The 22,695-nt window shown below is 42.4% G+C and overlaps 1 protein-coding gene across 2 annotated transcripts; it reads right to left on the bottom strand.

Annotated features, from left to right (window-relative positions):
* Positions 1–669: 669 nt before the first annotated feature.
* Positions 670–18,159, bottom strand: LOC110525398 (osteoclast-stimulating factor 1). 2 transcript variants are annotated; one of them, XM_021605465.3, is made up of 10 exons: positions 17,947–18,159; positions 14,453–14,499; positions 14,303–14,353; positions 13,961–14,024; positions 12,556–12,609; positions 12,200–12,307; positions 11,963–12,012; positions 8,617–8,695; positions 8,198–8,296; positions 670–1,695 (listed from the first exon to the last, which is right to left on the bottom strand). In XM_021605465.3, exons 1-10 carry the CDS (start codon positions 17,978–17,980, stop codon positions 1,637–1,639), a joined length of 645 nt encoding a protein of 214 aa, XP_021461140.1. In that variant the 5' UTR covers positions 17,981–18,159; the 3' UTR covers positions 670–1,636. The 2 variants fall into 2 exon arrangements, with proteins under 2 accessions (XP_021461140.1, XP_021461141.1); XM_021605466.3 differs by lacking the exon at positions 17,947–18,159 and adding an exon at positions 16,938–17,793.
* Positions 18,160–22,695: the final 4,536 nt, after the last annotated feature.

The following is a 22,695-nucleotide window of genomic DNA, read 5'->3' as shown; positions in this document are numbered from 1 at the left end:
AAACTACCTGCCCTCCAGGACACCTACACCACCCGATGTCACAGGAAGGCCAAAAAGATCATCAAGGACAACAATCACCCGAGCCATTGCCTGTTCACCCCGCTATCATCCAGAAGGCGAGGTCAGTACAGGTGCATCAAAGCTGGGACCGAGAGACAGCTTCGATCTCAAGGCCATCAGACTGTTAATCACTAACATCGAGTTGCTGCTGCCAACATACTGACTCAAATCTCTAGCCACTTTAATAATTAAAAATTGGATGTAATAAATGTATCACTAGTCACATTAAACAATGCCACTTTATATAATGTTTACATACCCTACATTACTCATCTCATATGTACATACTGTACTCTATACCATCTACTGCATCTTGCCTATGCCGTTTGGCCATCGCTCATCCATATATTTTCATGTACATATTCTTATTAATTCCTTTACACTTGTGTGTATAAGGTAGTTGTGAAATTGTTAGGTTAGATTACTCGTTGGTTATTACTGCATTGTCGGAAACTAGAAGCACAAGCATTTCGCGACACTCGCATTAACATCTGCGGTGTTGAGGTGAGAACATAAATGGCAAGCAGGTGGCCCAATAACCAAAATAAAAACGGGGTTTCAATAAACAAACATGTCCGTTTCCAAAATAATATTCTACATACAAAATTATTAGATAAACGTTTTTATTGCATAGTTTTGACAGGACAGACAAAGCAGTTAGACAAAAATAAAATCAACAATGATGAAAACATCTTTATGAAAGACATCAGATCAGGCGACTCATTCACATACACTTGCAATCACATGAATATCTGTAGACAAACTCAATCTTTACGGCTTCATTAGGCACTTTTAGAGACTTATCTTTTAACAATGGCGCAGCGGTCGGTGACGAACAACAACAAATGAAGAGGAATAGAAAGGAAATTGAGAAAATACAGTGGCACTTTCCAAATGCCCAGGGAAGAGAAGATATATGTTGAAGGAAATGTTTTGAACAGCACACCTAATATTACCATATTCCATGAGTGATGGCATGATTGTTGACAGTAAATGTTCACATTTGACAATGCAGAAAATGCATTGACAGACCATCATTGCATATGCATTACGACTCCATTAAGTTACTTTCAGCATGACGTTAACTGTAAACAAACAAAGCAGAGGAAAGTATGTCAATAGCCTAATTCCAGTATCGTGCGAGCCATTGTTTACTAGCGCCAGAGATAAATAAACCCAGAGACTCAACACGTGGTCACTTCTTGCCACACCTGCGATGTAAGTTCAGACCACCTTTAATGTGAGAGGCTTATTGGTCCAGCTCTCGGTTTCAACCTCTCTGATGTTAGCAATCACAGACTCACCCGGAGATGCAGCAAGTGGAACCCTCGATCGTCTAAATTATAAAGACAACATCTCTCCCTTCTCGACCCCATCGCCTCACCAAGGCCCTAAGGTTTTAAAAATTCCATGTTCCCATCACATTATGAAATATATTACTTTTGTTTACCATTCTATGAACAGATGTTAGGATAAAATGTGTAAAAATTGGAATCTATCCCCCCCACCAAGCTATTTATGTCCCACATACTGCAACCCCCAAACCCCATGAGACAGCCCACTCCGAAGATGGCAATCAGTCAGAATCTTCATCGTCAAGGTACTCATCGGCATTGCTGTGTGTACGTGTGATATCTGTAATAAAACAAAATAGGAAGGAAGAGCTGAGGCCAGTAACACTTCCAAGAGATTCAATTACATTTAATGGAATTAAAACATTTCCTCTCATGACCCCAAAGTACAACTGTTCCAGTGTGGACTGGACAGTTCTTTATTGGGGGTTCCTCGCTTTGGCATCTTGAATTCTTAGTAGTGTTACTGAAATACAGTGCATTCGGAAAGTATTCAGACCCTTTCTCCACATTTTGTTACTGCCTTATTCTAAAATCAAATAAAGCATTTTCCTCATCAATCTACACACAATGCCCCATAATGACTAAGCAAAAACAGGTTTAGAAATGTTTGCTAATTAAACAAATACCTTATTTGCATAAGTATTCAGACCATTTGCTATGAGACAATTGAGCTCAGGTGCATCCTGTTTCCATTGATCATCCTTGAGATGTTTCTACAACTTGGAGTCCACCTGCAGTAAATTCAATTGATTGGACATGATTTGAAAAGGCACACACCTGTCTATGTAAGGTCCCACAGTTGACAGTACATGTCAGACCAAAAACCAAAAAACCAAGCCATCAGGTTGAAGGAGTTGTCCATACAGCTCCGAGACAGGCTTGTGTCAGGGCACAGTTTTGTGGAAAGAACATGTCTGCAGCATTGAAGGTCCCCCAAAACACAGTGGGCTCAGTCAGTATTAAATGAAAAGAAGTTTGGAACCATCAAGACTCTTCCTAGAGATGGCCTCCCGGCCAAACTGAGCAATCGGGAGAAGGGCCTTGGTCAGAGAGGTGACCAAGAACCCAAATGGTCACTGACAGAGCTCCTCTGTGGAGATCAGAGAACCTTCCAGAAGGACAACCATCTCTGCAGCACTCCACCAATCAGGCCTTTATGGTAGAGTGGCCCAACCAGAAGCCACTCCTTAGTAAAAGGCACATGATAGTCTGCTTGGAGTTTGCATTAGGTGCCTTTTGGCACTCTCAGACCATGAGAAACAATTCTCTGGTCTGATGAAAACAAGATTGAACTGTTTGGCATGAATGCCAAACGTCACATATGTAGGAAACTTGGCATCATCCCTACGGTGAAGCATGATGGTGGCAGCATCATGGTGTTAGGATGGTTTTCAGCAGCAGGGACTGGGAAACTAGTCAGGATCGAGAGGAAGATGAACGGAGCAAAGTACAGAGATCCTTGATGAAAACCTACTCCAGTGCTCAGGACCTGACTGGGGCAAAGGTTCACCTTCCAACAGGACAACGACCCTAAACACACAGCCAAGACAACGCGGGAGTGGCTTTGGGACAGGTCTCTGAATTTCCTTGAAAATAGCTGTGCAGCGACACTCCCCATCCAACCTGTCAGAGCTTGAGGATCTGCAGAGAATAGGAGAAACTCCCCAAGCTTGTAGCGTCATACCCAAGAAGACTGTGGGGCGGCAGGTAAGCCTAGTGTTGGGCCAGTAACCAAAAGGTTGCTAGATCGAATCCCAGAGCTGACAAGGTAAAAAGATCTGTCGTTCTGCCCCTGAACAAGGCAGTTAACCCACGTTCATAGGCAGTCATTGTAAATAAGAATTTGTAAAAAACAATTTTAATCAATTTTAGAAAAAGGCTGTAACTTAATGTGGAAAAAGTCAGGGGGTCTGAATACTTTCCGAATGCACCGTATGTATGTACAGTACCAGTCAAAAGTTTGGACACACCTACTTACATTGTAGAATAATAATGAATTTAAGTATGCTCTCTCTAATTCTCTCTTTCTCTCTCAGAGGACCTGAGTCCTAGGACCATGCCTCAGGACTACCTGGCATGATGACTCCTTGCTGTCCCCAGTCCACCTGGCCGTGCTGCTGCTCCAGTTTCAACTGTTCTGCCTGCGGCTATGGAATCCTGACCTGTTCACTGAACGTGCTACCTGTCCCAGACCTGATGTTTTCAACTCTCTAGAGACAGCAGGAGCGGTAGAGATACTCTTAATGATCGGCTATGAAAAGCCAACTGACATTTACTCCTGAGGTGCTGACTTGCTGCACCCTCGACAACTACTGTGATTATTATTATTGAACCATGCTGGTCATTTATGAACATTTTAACATCTTGGCCATGTTCTGTTATAATCTCCACCCGGCACAGCCAGCAGAGGACTGGCGACCCCTCATAGCCTGGTTCCTCTCTAGGTTTCTTCCTAGGTTTTGGCCTTTCTAGGGAGTTTTTCCTAGCCACCGTGCTTCTACACCTGCATTGCTTGCTGTTTGGGGTTTTAGGCTGGGTTTCTGTACAGCACTTTAAGATATCAGCTGATGTACGAAGGGCTATATAAATACATTTGATTTGATTTAGTGAGGACATCTAAACTATGAAATAATACATATGGAAACATGTGGTAACCAAAAAAGTGTATATTTGAGATTCTTCAAAGTAACCACCCTTTGCCTGGATGATAGCTTTGCACACTCGTGGCATTTTCTCAACCAGCTTCATGAAGTAGTCACCTGGAATGCATTTCAATTAACAGGGGTGCCGTGTGTTAAGTTCATTTGTGGAATTTCTTTCCTTAATGCATTTGAGCCAATCAGTTGTGTTGTTACAAAGTAGGGGTAGTATACAGAAGATAGCCCTATTTGGTAAAAGATCAAGTCCATATTATGGCAAGAATAGCACAAATAAACAGACAGAAACGACAGTCCATCATTACTTTAAGACATGAAGGTCATTCAATCAAGAACATTTCAAGAGCTTTGAAAGTTTCAGTCGTAAAAACCATCAAGCACTATGATGAAACTGGCTCTCAGTAAATGAAGACCCAGAGTTACCTCTGCTGCAGAGAATAAGTTAAGAGTTACCAACCTCAGAAATTGCAGCCCAAATAAATGCTTCAGAGTTCAAATAACAGACATCTCAACATCAGCTGTTCAGAGGTGACTGTGGGAATCAGGCCTTCGTGGTCAAATTGCTGCAAATAAACCACTACTAAAGGACACCAATAAGAAGAAGGAGACTTGCTTGGGCCAGGAAACACAATCAATGGACATTAGACCGGTGGAAATCTGTCCTTAGGTCTGATGAGTCCAAATTTGAGATTTTCGGTTCCAAACGCTGTGTCTCTATGAGATGCAGAGTTGGTAAACGAATGTGTGGTGTCATGACTGGCCTGTTCAGGTCAGGTTACCGTGGACCACACTCCTACAAGAGACATATCTCTCACCCGCCAGAGGGGGAGAGATCGAGAAGTATGGAGGTGTTTTTTTTTGTTGTTTTTTTAACACCTCATGCCCATTTTAAATCTTAAGGCAGCAGACAAAATCCCTTTGTCCTCGCACTGTGGAGGAATGGAATGCATGATAGGCCTATGGAGAACCTACAGAACAGAAACATGCAATAAAATAGACTTTGGGACTATGTTTCGTCAGCCAAAATAGTAGTAATGACGATAGATGGAATATGAAAATGAATGTCGTTTTTGTTATGTTATTAAAAGTTAAATGACGACGTTATAACGAAAAAAATATAACTTGAAGAGTTTTCACAATATGTACATTGTGTGGAAAATGTCCAGATCAAAGTGAATGTTTTTGTAAAGATGAAATGTGAAGTTAGTTGTCTAAATTGGATCGGAGTAAAATCCAGACCTTGCCTCGTAACAAGTTATGCACAGAGAACTTGCCCTAAAAGGTGGAAATGCCCATTTCTGACCAAAGGGTATAAAACATGTGAGTTAAGAATTATGACTAGGTGACCACGAGCTGCAGCCAAGGTCCAATTAGTTGTAACCCCAAAACACAACACAAGGTTGAAGACAAAGGAACCTTTTAACAATCTATGCTACGGATGAGTAGCTGTGTCTAAGAGGGTGAATTCAAGCAGCACCACCCGGTTATTCTCTCCAAGGAATCGTGTGTCTACACTGCTTTCATTCCCACGCTGGAACCACCTATATGGCTGATTAGCCGTCCTCAGAAAACCCCTCTTTCAGAACAAGGGCGAGGAAACGGATCACTAAGACAAAGGACACTGACATCGTGAGGACCTCGTACACCCGGTAACCAAAGATGTGTCGTCAGAGAAGGCAAACCTGTTCCACAAAGAGACACCCCATCGGAGACCTTCGACACGTAATTACATCATTATATTCTGACCCATAAGAGCAGCAGTTCGGGGCAAGGTTACGTTTAAAATAAGCAAAGTTTACAAAATGTACCCAAGTTTGCTTTTCTTTCTCTTTTGAAATCCCCATTTTGTGTAACTCATATTGGCCCACTAGGGACCTGTTCATTGTACTAAGTTCTAATCAATAGTCTAGACTGTGTATCATTTTAGCTTCTAGTAAATTAATAATCATCTCAGTTGGTGTGGTACGAACTTATTTAGTGGGACGCGGGTTAGTGCAGATTGACGGATTATGTGACGATCAGAATGAGACAGAGGAAATGAATTAGCGACTGCTGTAAAATCGATATTCTGATATTGAGTTGATTTGGGAAATAGAAACTCAAAGCCAAACTATCCCATGATGCCCCAGGTTACTGAGTTAATAATTACCCGATTTAATTTAATCACGTAATTAAAAACAGTTAATCATTTGATGAAAAGCAGTTGTCACATCAATCAATACAACATCACAACAGTGGTTCCCACCATGAAGAATGGAGGTGGTGTGATGGAGCTTTGCTGGTGACACTGTCTGATTTATTTAGAATTCAAGGCACACTTATCCAGCATGGCTACCACAGCATTCTGCAGCGATACACCGTCCCATCTGGTTTGCGCTGAGTGGGACTATCATTCGTTTTCAACAGGACAATGACCCAACAACTCCAGGCTGTGTAAGGGCTATTTGACCAAGAAGGAGAGTGATGGAGTGCTGGATCAGATGACCTGGCCTCTACAATCACCCAAAGATTTTGAGATGATTTGGGCTGAGATGGACCGCAGAGTGAAGGAAAAGTAGCCAACAAATGCTCAGCATATGTGGGAACTCCTTCAAGACGGTTGGAAAAGCATTCCTGGTGAAGCTGGTTGAGAGAATGCCAAGAGTGTGCAAAGCTGTCATCAAGGCAAAGAGTGGCTACTTTGAAGCATCTCAAATATATTTAGATTTGTTTAACACTTTTTTGGTTACTACATGATTCCATGTGTTATTTTATAATAGTGAAGACATCAAAATTATTCAACAACGTGGAAAAAAGTACAAATAAATTAAAACCCTTCAATGAGTAGGTGTGTCAAAACTTTCGACTGGTATTGTATATACAAAATTGTCTAAATGAGAAATGCTTATTAACTTTTTATGGCTGCAGGGGCAGTATTGAGTAGCTTGGATGAAAATGTGCCCATTGTAAACGGCCAGCTCCTCAGTCGCTAATATATGCATATTATTATTAGTATTGGATAGAAAACACTCTAAAGTTTCCAAAACTGTCAAAATATTATCTGTGAGTATAACATAACTGATATTGCAGGTGAAACCCTAAGGAAAATCAAAACAGGAAGTGGCTTCTATTTTGAAAACTCCATGTTCCATTCCAGCCTCCCTTGCTGGATTTAAAGGGATATGAACCAGATTCCTTTTCCTATCGCTTCCTCAAGGTGTCGACAGTCTTCAGACATAGTTTCAGGCTTTTATTTTGAAAAATGAGCCAGAACGATAACATCGCGTCAACTGGTCACATGAGTTTTGCTCACGCAACAGAGTTTGGATAGGTATTGCTTTTCCCTCTCCTACTGTGAAAGACAGTTGCGGTTGATATATTATCGATTAGATATTTTAAAAACAACCTGAGGATTGATTATAAAAAATGTTTGACATGTTTCTGTGGACATTATGGAAACTATTTGGAATTTTCGTCTGCGTTGCGTGACTGCTCTTTCCTGTGGATTTCTGAACATAACGCGCCAAACAAACAGAGGTATTTTGGATCTAAAAATAATCTTTATGGAACAAAAGGAACATTTGTTGTGTAACTGGGAGTCTCGTGAGTGAAAACATCTGAAGATCAAAGGTAAACGATTAATTTGATTGCCTTTCTGATTTTCGTGACCGAGCTACCTGATGCTAAGTGTACTTAATGTTTTATCGTGCGATCGATAAACTTACACAAACGCTTGGATTGCTTTCGCTGTAAAGCATCATTTCAAAATCTGACACGACAGGTGGATTAACAAAATGCTAAACTGTGTTTTCCTATATTGCACTTGTGATTTCATGAATATAAATATTTTTAGTAATATTTATTGTATGTAGCGCTATGCAATTCAGCGGTTGTTGATGACATTTCTCCCGTTAGTGGGATTGCAGCCATAACAAGTTTAACAGTCAATGACATTGATCAGTCGACTGTGAAAATAAGGGTCAGTTTTCCGGAAACAGATTAAGCCTGGTCCTGGACTAAGAACATGTGCAATAGAGATTCTCCATTGAAAGTGCTTTTGAGTTATGGGACTAGGGCTTTTGTCTGTGTCCGGGAAACCGACCAAAGATTGCGTAAGGCCTCCATCTTCTGGCCTAAATGACTCACTGCCTCCTTGTTTCCTCTTAATGAGCGAGGCGCACTGGGCATTGGTGGCCATCTCCAGAGCCAGCTTCTTCTCATTGTTCTTAATATCCATCCTGGCATCTGAAACACAAAGACAGAAATAAACAAAGATAAAAGATGAGAAACACACAAAATAACCAGACATGCTCATACCAGGGTTGTGGTCAATTTGAAATGGAAGTCAGTCAATTCCGGAACTAAAAAAATGCTACAATTATTTGAATTGTCAATCAATTGAAAAGGTATGCGTGTCATTTTAATATTTAAAATTCATATCATTTCCTGAATTGACCAACTTCTATGTGAATTTACCCCAACCCTGGCTCATACACACAGAGATAGGAAATTAAACTGGTTAGAGCACAAAAAAAAGGTAACTTGAAACAGAAAGATGGACTCACTCTTATTCAGTAACATCTCTACTATGTCCGAGTATCCCTTCCAGGCGGCAGCATGCAATGCAGTGTCTCCCAGTTTATTCTGCAGGAGAACAAAACAGCCCACATGTTAATCAGACCATACCCACATCGTAGCATAAGTCTCACCATATATGGACATAAAATGATTGCTCAATAGAGAATCTCCATTGAAACACATTTTTTTTAAAAGGGGCCTCCTGAGTGGCACAGTGGCCTAAAGGCACTGCATCGCAGTGCTTGCTGTGCCACCTAGAGATTCTGGGTTCGAGTCCAGGCTCTGTCGCAGCCGGCCACGACCCGGAGACCTATGAGGCGGCGCACAATTGGCCCAGCGTCTTCGGCCGGCAGGGATATCCTTGTCCCAATGCGCACTAGCGACTCCTGTGGCGGGCCGGGCACAGTGCACGCTGACACGGTTGCCAGGTGTACGGTGTTTCCTCCGACACATTGGTGAGGCTGGCTTCTTGGCTAAATGGGCATTGTGTCAAGAAGCAGAGCGGCTTGGTTGGGTTGTGTTTCGAAGGACGCATGGCTCTCGACTTTTGCCTCTCCCAAGGGGTGGAAATACAAAAGCAAAAAAAAAAAAAAAAAAAACATTAAGTTTAGTTCTGAACTTTAATCTAGTCCTAGATTTAAATGTGACGTGATACTTAATCATGATAATGTTCTTGTCACTAGAGATAAACTAATGCTTTTAAAACAATTACATGCACTCCAGATCGCCAAATAAGCCAATAGATGTTATGGGCATACTTGTCTAGAACACATCCATCTGTCCATGTAATCATGACAAAGTATATATTTTGTTCAAATGTCCTCAAAGTGTTGCCAGATTAATATCCTTTGTTCTTTCAACTAGCATGGCGCAAAAGAGTTTATCTTCTCTCGTCACCCTGCTTGCAGTGCCCTTGCCCGTTGCCATATCAACCCAACTCACACAGCTTTGACCTAGAAATGCGATCTCAACCGGGTTGAACATGGTGTCATTGTAGGCTACCTCCTAAATTGATAGTGCAGTTTGTTTCAGGGCCTTTCCAACTACCTAATTACTTCAAATGCTGATATCGACTTTTGCAGTATAGTGTGTAGCTAAGTTTAACTAGCTACCTAGCTAGCCAGCCAGCCACCTAGCCTTTCTAAAGAGCATTGTATTGTGGGGTTTGTAGTCAACTTGAGCGCCACAGATTTCCACAACAACTTCCTAATTTATTATAACAACAAAATGCAAACATTTTTCACAACATATTGTTCTCACATATTTGCATTATTTAACAATGTAAATCGTAGGAATTTTAGGTTGAGTGGATTATTCCTTTAAGAGCCTAAATAGAGCCTAGCGCGTTTAGACTAAATATGCTATCAATTGCATACAACCAATCAGGCTTTAAAAACACTATCAATGTTGGCCGGCAGGTAGCCAAGCGGATAAGAGCATTGGGCCAGAAACTGAAAACGAACTAAACAACTTCTTTGCTCGCTTTGAGGACAATACAGTGCCACTGACACGGCCCGCTACCAAAACCTGCGGGCCCTCCTTCACCGCAGCCAAAGTGAGTAAAACATTTAAACGTGTTAAACCCTCACAAGGCTGCCGGCCCAGACGGCATCCCTAGCTGCATCCTCAGAGCATGCGCAGACCAGCTGGCTGGTGTGTTTACGGACATAATCAATCCCCATCCCAGTCTGCTGTTCCCACATGCTTCAAGAGAGCCACCATTGTTCCTGTTCCCAAGAAAGCTAAGGTAACTGAGCTAAATGACTATCGCACTGTAGCACTCACTTCAGTCATCATGAAGTGCTTTGAGAGACTAGTCAAGGACCATATCACCTAGACCCACTCCAATTTGCGTACCGCCCCAATCGGTCCACAGACGACGCAATCACACTGCCCTAACCCATCTGGACAAGAGGAATACCTATGAACAGAATTCTACCAGACAACAGCTCAGCATTTAACACCATAGTACCCTCCAAACTCGTAATTAAGCTTGAGACCCTGGGTCTCAACCCCGCCCTGTGCAACTGGGTCCTGGACTTCCTGATGGGATGCCCCCAGGTGGTGAGGGTAGGAAGGGTGCATTCTCCTGTACTCCCTGTTCACCCATGACTGCGTGGCCATGCACGCCTCCAACTCAATCATGAAGTTTACAGACGACATTACAGTGGTAGGCTTGATTACCAACAACGACGAGAAGGCCTACAGGGAGGAGGTGAGGGCCCTCGGAGTGTGCTGTCAGGAAAATAACCTCACACTCAAAATCAACAAAACAAAGGAGATGATCGTGGACTTCAGGAAACAGCAGAGGGAGCACCCCCCTATCCACATCGACGGGACAGTAGTGAAGGTATAAAGTTTTAAGTTCCTCGGCGTACACACCACAGACAAACTCAAATGGTCCACCCACAAAGACAGCGTGATGAAGAAGGCACAACAGTGCTTGTCACCAAAATACTAAAACTTTTACAGATGCATAATCGAGAGCATCACCGCCTGGTACGGCAACTGCTCCGCCCACAACCGTAAGGCTCTCCAGAGGGTAGTGAGGTCTGCACAACGCATCACCGGGGGCAAACTACCTGCCCTCCAGGACACCTACACCACCCGATGTTACAGGAAGGCCAAAAAGATCATCAAGGACAACAACCACCCGAGCCACTGCCTGTTCACCCCGCTACCATCCAGAAGGCGAGGTCAGTACAGGTGCATCAAAGCTGGGACCGAGAGACAGCTTCTATCTCAAGGCCATCAGACTGTTAATCACTAACATCGAGTTGCTGCTGCCAACATACTGACTCAAATCTCTAGCCACTTTAATAATTAAAAATTGGATGTAATAAATGTATCACTAGTCACATTAAACAATGCCACTTTATATAATGTTTACATACCCTACATTACTCATCTCATATGCATATACTGTACTCTATACCATCCACTGCATCTTGCCTATGCCGTTCGGCCATCGCTCAGCAATATATTTATGTGTACATATTGTTATTCATTCCTTTACACTTGTGTGTAAAAGGTAGTTGTGAAATTGTTAGATATTACTGCATGGTCGGAAATAGAAGCACAAGCATTTCGCTACACTCGCATTAACATCTGCTAACCATGTGTATGTGACCAATAGAATTTGATTTGAAAAGTTGCTGTTTTGAACACCCGAGCCGACTAGGTGAAGAAAAAAAAAGTTATGACATTGAGCTAGGTACGTAACCTTAATTGCTCCTGTGAGTCATTCTGGATAAGAACTTCTGCTAAATAACTCAAATGTAACCATATTTGTTTGAAACAGCCTTTTACAAAATGTTAAACTGTTCTTCTCACCTGCTGGTTCAACTCCACGTTAGACTGCCCCAGCAAGATCTCCACCACATCTGTCACAAAAATGACAACACAAAATTGACATACATCTCACTGCAGTGTGTGTGTGTGTGCTGACATGCATTTGCCCTGTCATTCAAGAAACAAAGCTGAGTGTGTGATTTCGTTGAGGCACGTGTCTGTACATTCTGTATACAGTCAATGAGAGCAGTGGTATGTGTGTTGTAGATGATCTGTTACCTTTGTGTCCTCCATGACATCCCCAGTAGAGGGCAGTATTCCCAGCTTTGTCCAGTCCATTAATTCCCACTTTGTTCTCCAGACACTCCCTCAGCCAACTCAGATTCCCTGCGTCACACAAACAAGCAATAATGCAAACACACACACACACACACACACCCCCCCCCCCCCCCCCCCCAAAAGCTAGAGTATACCATTCATATTCATACAGGTTACAGAAAGTGTAGAGCAAACAAACAATCAATATGAAGAAAAATTTATAGTTTGTTATAGGACGATTCCATAGTTTAAGATGATTGGTGGTGCAGTGCATGGGGAAGAGTGAGTGACGCAGCAGGCTTCTTTTGGTCCCTCACCTCGTTTAGCTGCTTCATGCATTGGGTTGTCAATGGACTCCGCCTGCTCGGCCACTGTAGGTTGAGGAAGTCAGAGCAGAATGGGATTTCAACAGAGCACCATGCTTCTATGAAAGCCTTAGTAAGGAGATGGAGCTATTAAAAGAGAAACTTCACAATTTTTCAACTTCATATTTATCATCTCCAGCACCAACATACAGTATGAGAAAATTGTACATTTCTATGTTTTGAAGTAAAAATTACAGATGAAGATAAGTGTGTGTATCAGGTAATTTTGACCAATAGAGTAGACATTGCCTTCTAATTGGCTGATGTCATTGGAAACACTTATTTTACTAAACTAAAAAAAAAAAAAAGAAACGTCCTCACTGTCAACTGCGTTTATTTTCAGCAAACTGAACATGTGTAAATAGTTGTATGAACATAAGATTCAACAACAGACAAACTGAACAAGTTCCACAGACATTTGACTAACAGAAATGGATTAATGCGTCCCTGAACAAAGCGGGGGCCAAAATCAAAAGTCAGTCAGTACCTGGTGTCGCCACCAGCTGCATTAAGTATTGCAGCGCTCTCCTCATCATGGAATGCACCAGATTTGCCAGTTCTTGCTGTGAGATGTTACCCCACTCTTCCACCAAGGCACCTGCAAATTCCCAGACATTTCTGGGGGGAATGGCCCTAGCCCTCACCCTCAGATCCAACAGGTCCCAGACGTGCTAAATGGGATTGAGATCCGGGCTCTTCGCTGGCCATGGCAGAACACTGACATTCCTGTCATGCCCCTTTGCAGCATCCCTAAGGCACGTTCACGCAGATGAGCAGGGACCCAGGGCATCTTTCTTTTGGTGTTTTTCAGAGTCAGTAGAAAGGCCTCCTTAGTGTCCTAAATTTTCACAACTGTGACCTTAATTGCCTACCATCTGTAAGCTGTTAGTGTCTTAACGACCGTTCCACAGGTGCATGTTCATTACTTGTTTATGGTTCATTGAACAAGTATGGGAAACAATGTTTAAACCCTTTACAATATAGATCTGTGAAGTTATTTGGATTTTTACTAATTATCTTTGAAAGACAGGGTCCTGAAAAAGGGAGGTTTCTTTTTTTTGCTGAGTTTAATATATAGAAAAGCGCCATTTTCACATATGTTGATGTTGGAGTGGTGCTGGAGATCATGAATACTTTTTTTGGTTGCCCGAGAGATTAAAAGTTAAAGTAGCACTGGCTATTTTTCACCCACACACACAGGTATATATCACTTGCCCTATTGGGAAGCCACAGAGCAGGCTCAACTTGCGTGACTGCGCAGGCCACTTACCTCAAGCAATAGGGTAACCCTTAAAAGTCAATCCCTGCATGCCACTTGCAATAATATCACATGGAGTGTTATGGTTTAGTTACTCACCATAATTGCTTGGGATGAGGCCATTCCTTCCCCTACAGGTCCCCTTCCACCAATTGCTGTCACTCTAAGGATGATAGACAGGCAGCGAGAGCCAGTGGAAATGAATTATTGCAGCAAGTATCTCTGAGGTGAGAGAAAAGACCGACAGAGAGAAAGAAAAAAGAACAGGATACGGGAAAGACGAGAGAAATTGGGAGATGGATGAAGAGTAAAGAAAACAGAAAAAGAACAAAACAGAGAGAGGGCAAAAGAGACAGAAAGAAGAAATTATACTAGGGACTAAAAGAGAGAAAGGGAGAAAAGTGGACAAGAGGAGGGAAAGGGATGTTAACAGTAACTGACCGTATCAGAGATATACAAGATGTCTCCTTCTTCAAAGTAGAGCTCATCTGGCTGAAAAGAAAAAAATCAAAACAAACACCAACTTTAATTTGGATTGGTGTGAGGTGGAGTGGAGGGACGAGACCAACCTATAGGACAAGAAACACTCACTGTTCGAGGGTCAAAGGTGAACATGGCTCGGAACACCTTGACCTGGCCTATGAGAGAACAGAGGGAAACGGGCATTAGTGTGAATGTATAGAACTGTGCAGTGCATCAAACGTTGCCTGTTCATTGTTGGCTATACAGCACAAAATGAACCCTGGGACCAGACTATCACAAACATTCAATCAAATTAAAACGTTTGTTGCATACACATGTTTGTTTCTACACTGAACAAAAATATTAAAAAAGTAACATTTTCAAAGATTTTACAGTTACAGTTCATAAGGAAAGTCAATTGAAATAAATGAATGAAAGGGAAAGGGGGATACATAGTCAGTTGTACAACATTCAACTGAAATGTGTCTTCTGCATTTAACCCAACCCTTCTGAATCAGAGGTGTGGAAGGCTGCCTTAAACATTAGGCCCTAATGTATGGATAAGCACATCACTGGGAATACAGATATGCATCAGTTGGTCACAGATACTTGAAAAGAAAAGTAGGGCCGTGGATCAGAAAACCAGTCGGCATCTGGGTGTGACCACCATTTGCCACATGCAGCAAGACATCTCCTTTGCATAGAGTTGATCAGGCTGTTGATTGTGGCCTGTGGAATGTTGTCCCACTCCTCTTCAATAGCTGTGCGTAGTTGCTGGATATTGGCATGAACTGGAACACAATGTCTTACACGTTGACCCAGAGCATCCTAAACATGCTCAATGGGTGACATGTCTAGTGAGTATGCAGGCCAAGGAACACCTGTCAGGTGGATGGATTATGTTGGCAAATGAGAAATGCTCACTAACAGGGATATAAACTAATTTGGGCACAAAATTAAAGAAATAAGCTTTTTGTGCATAGAACATTTCTTGGTAATTTTATTTCAGCTCATGAAACATGGGACCAACACTTTAGATGTAGCGTTTATATGTTTGTTCAATGTAGCTCCAGCAGTGCAGTAAATAACAGTACAACACTAATACACAAATAAATCACACAAAAAAACAAATAAATGAACAAGCAATGTCAGAGTCCAGTATGACATTTTTTTTAAAGGTATGCACAGTATTTATATGGATGAGCTATGCCAATAATAGTATTTAAATATAAAGCAAGTAAACAATTAGCTAAATTTCTCAGATCAAATTTTATCAAAATAATGTTGCAGGAATGCTAATCTTATCGGTTTCTAACTACAGAAAATGTCATTATTCAACAACAGATGTTCTATCAGATCCATCCTCAGTGAACAGACATTGGCCCTCGTCCATACACCCAAGGCTACAAGATCGGAGGGCCTCTGAAGAAATACTGTACTGCCTTGTCTCAATCCCAGGGGTTGAATGTGACCAGAGTGGTGTTGAGAGAAAGCTAAACTAGTTCATAGGCACAGAAAAACCAGGGTTGTGTACATTAGGCACAAAAATGGGTGTTACAGGGAGGGGATCAATACATGTAGGTCTACTTGTCCAATAAGAAAACACAAAAAAGGCTGAATGGGAATCAGTTGGCTACTTGAAAACATTGGGGTATGCAAGCCTTGAGAGATTTCCTCTCTTTACATACACCCTAACTGAGCCACATACTACTCCAGTGTTCCAGTGAGTCAGTGCAGTTTAGTTAATAGACAAACCCTGCTCTGTTCTGTGACTGTGGTCCTACATGCCCCATCCTGCCTCTGTGAAAACTCTGGGGCCTGTACTGACTAGCTCACCCGCACTACTCTTAGCTAGTGGTCTTTATGGAGCCACCTGTACCCGAATGAATACCTGATCCAGGACCTGAGCGGATCCAGATCTAGAATTCTAAATCATGTCAAAGATCTCTGTTGGATCTAATATAATTGTCACTGGTATGTGCAATTTTAATTAACTTGTCCAGAAGGTCCTGTGCATTTCCCGAACGCAACTGCTGCAGTAGAGAAAGAGAGAGAAATTGTATAATTGATGCTGCTGCTCTTGCTTTTCATGAGAGTGGAGCATGCTCTGAATACAATATGTGTAGACCTTATGGTGAAATGCTTACTTACAAGCCCTTAACCAACAGTGCAGTTCAGGAAAGAGTTAAGAAAATATTTACTAAATAAACTCAAAGTAAAAAATTACAAAATAAAAATAAACCATTCTGCACTAACTATATTTTGTTCAGACATTTGGAACACCACAAATAAATAACATTTAAAACTATATAAATATAAAAATATACACAAAAATAACTCAAGAAAGATCAAAAAGTAGTAACAAAGACTAATAGAAACAGGTTGTAGTATAGATACAAATAAAAAAAGAGAATTGAATTATTACACTATTACCCTATTGTTAACAAAAACACACAAACTAAATTGCACAAATTGAATAACACACTTAAAGAGAACCTGATTATTACACTATAAACAAGAAAACAAACTAAATTGCACAAATAATTGCATTACTAATTGCATTAGTACTGTACAAAGTTAGAGCTGCACTATTTGATTCCATCGCTCCACCTACCTCCGGCGTCCAGTGGAGTCCTGAGGTCAACCTACCCCCGCTCCATCTCGTACTTCTAAGAGGGAAACCTTATCAGGCAATAGCCTGCCTAACTCACAAACTAGAATCAGGGCGCCCACCCCAAGGTTAATTGTCCCACGCGGTGACATATCATTGACGTGATGTGCAAATGAGCAATAGAAAACCGATCTCGCAAATGTCACCATTCCGATTTTTGGGGTGCAGGCACCAAGTCCCTCCCATACATAAATCCGCCACTGCAACCAGATTTCATCAGCTACTCGAAATGGGGAAGTCACATTAGTTCAGACCATCACGGCCACATACTTGCACATAACGATCGACAACAACCACGATAAGAAGAGTGCAGAGACACTGACGTTTGAAATGTCAAATTATTAAATGAGAACTGGTCCAGCATATTTGCTAGCAAACGTTTGCTGACTAGCTGGGTCGCTCACTAGGGGGTTCGTTGGTAAATTCGCACTGGCTATCTACTCTGATTTCAGAACACCCTCCTCTGAATGTGCCAGTGCGAAGAATAACTGAGGAATTTACGAACGCTCAACACCCCTTGAATGTCAGGTGTCAGTAAACATCGGCGAAAAGGCGTAATTAAATTGTTGCCAGCAGAACAGTTACAGTCACCAATGATCTGGATAACATGAAAACAGCCTAACCAGCTCTGATAGTTAGGGCGAGCAAAGTTGTCAGTGAGGTGTTCTCTCATATGTCTGGAAGTAGCTAGCCAACGTTAGCCAGTTAGCTTGCGTGCTTGACTTCCGCTGTGAGGTCAGAACGCTCTTATCAACCCTACTCCTCGGCCAGAGAGTCCAGTCAGTGTAGAGCGAAACGCTCTAAATTTACGAACAGACAATCTGAATATACGAACGCCCAGAGCACAATCCAGATTGAATTTACGAACACACCCTAGGTGTTTAGGTTTCACTTGCTTGATGAGGCGGAAGACTAGTTATCTAATGTTAGTTCATTATCATAAAATACTTACCTGGTTTGGCTGGCTTGGGAGGCGGTTTGGACATCTTCAGACTTTTAAACCGTAGCTACGCCTTCTCTTATTCTGAAAACGTTGCTTATTGTCCAAAAATAAAATAGGCAGTTTCTTACTTCCAATGAGGAAGTACTGACAGAACCAGCTAGGCGGAAAACTAGCAACGCGCATGCCTCCATACTTTGTCCTTCTTCTTCGGAGTTTAACGGCGGTTGGCATCCAAAATGTAGCATTACCGCCCCCAACTGGACTATAATATAAATGTATCATACTTTGAGATACAAAATGGGAAAAATAAAAATAAATAAAACACTTTTCCATCTAACCCTACACTAATTAAAAACCCACTACCCCATTCCCACTACTTTGACGCTGTCTACTCTTGCACCATGCCAACGGCCTGGGAGGACTGGACACCGCCACTCAACACATCCAGTAACTCTTTTGAAGTAAGATCTCGTATACACAAATACTTCTCTGCAGCTGCCACCAGAACATATATTTTCTGTGATTTACGTTCCATTTCTGCGGTACATTTTATAACCATTGCTATTGTAACACACTGCTGCCCTATGTATATAGACATGGAACACTTGTCACTTTATTAATGTTTACATACTGTTTTTCTAATTTCATATGTATATACTGCATTATAGTAAAGGCCATTCTGTTCAACTATTGCTGTATATATACTATTCTATCCTATGTGGTCTACAGATATACAAAATATTCTATCCACGTAACGTCTATACATCCCAACACACGTGTGTGTGCGTGCGTGCGTGGGTGCGTGTTGTATAGTGCATTTGGGCTGCCGAGTGGCGCAGCGGTCTTAGTTTGCCTCAGTGCAAGAGGTGTCACTACTGTCCCTGGTTCGAATCCAGGGTGTATCACATTCGGCTGTGATTGGGTTTTTTTCTTAATTGACTTGCCTAGTTAAATAACATTTACATTTGGAAAGTATTCAGACCACTTGACTTTTTCCACATTTTGTATCGTTACAGCCTTATTCTAAAATGTATCAAATAAAATAAAAAAATGTCAATCGACACACAATACATCATAATGACAAATCGAAAACAAGTCTTTAGAAACGTTAGCAAATGTATAAAAAATTAAAAACAGAAATACTTTATTTACATAAATATTCAGACCCTTTGCCATGAGACTCGAAATTAAGCTCAGGTGCATCCTGTTTCCATTGATCATCCTTTAGATGTTTCTACAACTTGATTGGAGTCCACCTGTGGTTAATTTAATTGATTGGACATGATTTGGAAAAGCAAACACATGTCTATATAAGGACAGTGCATGGCAGAGCAAAAACCAAAGCATGAGGTCAAAGGAATTGTTCATGGAGCTCCGAGACAGGATTGTGTCGAGGTACAGATCTGGGGATGGGTACCAAAACATTTCTGCAGCGTTGAAGGTTCCCAAGAACACAGTGGCCTCCGTCATTCTTAAATGGAAAAAGTTTGGAACCACCAATCCTCTTCTTAGAGCTGTCCGCCAAACTGAGCAATCTGGGGAGAAGGGCCTTGGTCAGGGAGGTGACCAAGAACCCAATGGTCACTCTGACAGCACTCCAGAGTTCCTCTGTGGAGGTGGGAGAACCTTCCAGAAGGACAACCATCTCTGCAGCACACCACCAATCAGGCCTTTATGGTAGAGTGGCCATACAGAAGCCACTCCTCAGTAAAAAGGCACATGACAGCCCGCTTGAAGTTTACCAAAAAGCACCTAAATGACTCTGACCATGAGAAACAAGATTATCTGGTCACATGAAACCAAGACAGAATTATTTGGCCTGAATGCCAAGTCTGGAGGAAACTTGGCACCATCCCTACAGTGAAACGTGGTGGTGGCAGCATGATGATGTGGGGATGATTTTCAACGGCAGGGACTAGGAGTCTAGTCAGGATCGAGGGAAAGATGAACGGAGCAAAGTACACAGAGATCCTTGATGAAAACCTGCTCTAGAGAGAACAGGACCTCAGTCTGGGGAGAAGGTTCAACTTCCAACAGGAAAACAACCCTAAGCACACAGCCAAGACAGCGCATGAGTGGCTTCGGGACAAGTCTCTGAATGTTCTTGAGGGGCCCAGCCAGAGCCTGGCCTTGAACCTGGTCGAACATCTCTGGAGAGACCTGAAAATTGCTGTGCAATGACGCTCCCCATTCAACCTGACAGAGCTTGAGAGGATCTGTAGAGTAGAATGGAAGAAACTCCCCAAATATAGGTTTACCAAGCTTGTAGCGTCATACCCAAGACTACTTGAGGCTGTAATTGCTGCCAAAGATGCTAAAACAAAGTACTGAGTGACGGGTCTGTATACTTATGTAAATATGATATTTCAGTTTTAGATATATATACATATATATACAGTGTATACACTGCTCAAAAAAATAAAGGGAACACTAAAATAACACATCCTAGATCTGAATGAATGAAATATTCTTATTAAATACTTTTTTCTTTACATAGCTGAATGTGCTGACAACAAAATCACACAAAAATTATCAATGGAAATCAAATTTATCAACCCATGGAGGTCTGGATTTGGAGTCACACTCAAAATTAAAGTGGAAAACCACACTACAGGCTGATCCAACTTTGATGTAATGTCCTTAAAACAAGTCAAAATGAGGCTCAGTAGTGTGTGTGGCCTCCACGTGCCTGTATGACCTCCCTACAACGCCTGGGCATGCTCCTGATGAGGTGGCGGATGGTCTCCTGAGGGATCTCCTCCCAGACCTGGACTAAAGCATCTGCCAACTCCTGGACAGTCTGTGGTGGATGGAGCGAGACATGATGTCCCAGATGTGCTCAATTGGATTCAGGTCTGGGGAACGGGCGGGCCAGTCCATAGCATCAATGCCTTCCTCTTGCAGGAACTGCTGACACACTCCAGCCACATGAGGTCTAGCATTGTCTTGCATTAGGAGGAACCCAGGGCCAACCGCACCAGCATATGGTCTCACAAGGGGTCTGAGGATCTCATCTCGGTACCTAATGGCAGTCAGGCTACCTCTGGCGAGCACATGGAGGGCTGTGCGGCCCCCCCAAAGAAATGCCACACCACACCATGACTGACCCACCGCCAAACCGGTCATGCTGGAGGATGTTGCAGGCAGCAGAAAGTTCTCCACGGCGTCTACAGACTCTGTCACGTCTGTCACATGTGCTCAGTGTGAACCTGCTTTCATCTGTGAAGAGCACAGGGCGCCAGTGGCGAATTTGCCAATCTTGATGTTCTCTGGCAAATGCCAAACGTCCTGCACGGTGTTGGGCTGTAAGCACAACCCCCACCTGTGGACGTCGGGCCCTCATACTACCCTCTTGGAGTCTGTTTCTGACCATTTGAGCAGACACATGCACATTTGTGGCCTGCTGGAGGTCATTTTGCAGGGCTCTGGCAGTGCTCCTCCTGCTCCTCCTTGCACAAAGGCAGAGGTAGCGGTCCTGCTGCTGGGTTGTTGCCCTCCTACGGCCTCCTCCACGTCTCCTGATGTACTGGCCTGTCTCCTGGTAGCGCCTCCATGCTCTGGACACTACGCTGAAAGACACAGCAAACCTTCTTGCCACAGCTCGCATTGATGTGCCATCCTGGATGAGCTGCACTACCTGAGCCACTTGTGTGGGTTGTAGACTCCGTCTCATGCTACCACTAGAGTGAAAGCACCGCCAGCATTCAAAAGTGACCAAAACATCAGCCAGGAAGCATAGGAACTGAGAAGTGGTCTGTGGTCACCACCTGCAGAACCACTCCTTTATTGGGGGTGTCTTGCTAATTGCCTATAATTTCCACCTGTTGTGTATTCTATTTGCACAACAGCATGTGAAATTTATTGTCAATCAGTGTTGCTTCCTAAGTGGACAGTCTGATTTCACAGAAGTGTGATTGACTTGGAGTTACATTGTGTTGTTTAAGTGTTCCCTTTATTTTTTTGAGCAGTGTATTATACACATTTGCAAAAATTTCGAACCGATTTTTGCTTTTTCATTATGGGGTATTGTGTGTAGATTGATGAGGGGGGAAAACTGAAACCCTTTTAGAATAAGGCTGTAATGTAACAAAACGTGGAAAAAATCAAGGGGTCTGAATACTTTCCAAATGCACTGTATATACACTATATGCACACTACACTGACACTCACAAAACCCACACACATTCACATACATTAGATACGCACGCGCGCACACACACACACACACACACACACACACACACACACACACACTCTCATCATATGCTACTCTGTTCATTATTGTTATTGTTATTATCTATTCTGATACCTAGTCACTTTACCCTGCCTTTATGTACACGTCTACCTCGTACCCCAGGGCATTGATCTGGTATTGGTATATACTGTAGCTTCATTCTTGTGTATTTTATTCTTCTTGTGTTACTATTTATATATTATATTTTTTACTCTGGATCGCTGATTTGATTTCACTTTTGTATAGTTTTTAGCCAGTAGTTTTGAATATTGCGCTCACGAGCCAAAAGTGGTCCCATAAAATTGTGTACTACGTCACATATGTGCAGATATGTGCACCACGTCATTGCTCTCTGTCGCACTCTGCTGTGTGTGCGCATCTTTCTAGCTTTCACTCAAATGGCAAGGGGCTGAAGCACATTGGTTGGAACTCAAATTGCTATGGGGCTGGCCCACATGGGAACATTTTTAGGGAAAATGGCGCTGCACAGTTCCATGAAACAGTCGCTTTCAAACTAGGGATTT

This window comes from Oncorhynchus mykiss, chromosome 6, assembly GCF_057628025.1.
Source record: "Oncorhynchus mykiss isolate SJ-2025 chromosome 6, ASM5762802v1, whole genome shotgun sequence".
Lineage (NCBI taxonomy): Eukaryota > Metazoa > Chordata > Actinopteri > Salmoniformes > Salmonidae > Oncorhynchus > Oncorhynchus mykiss.
This window is presented reverse-complemented; position numbering and strand designations above follow the sequence as displayed.

Bases quoted from the DNA above. Each gene is read 5' to 3' on its own strand.
- LOC110525398 (XM_021605465.3), bottom strand. From the start codon at position 17,980: ATGTCCAAACCGCCTCCCAAGCCAGCCAAACCAG. The intron at 12,610-13,960 runs GTGAGTAACTAA...CTCAACCTACAG, and splicing joins CCTCATCCCAAGCAATTATG to TGGCCGAGCAGGCGGAGTCC. The intron at 1,696-8,197 runs GTGAGTCATTTA...GTTTTATTACAG, and splicing joins TAAGAGGAAACAAGGAGGCA to ATATCACACGTACACACAGC.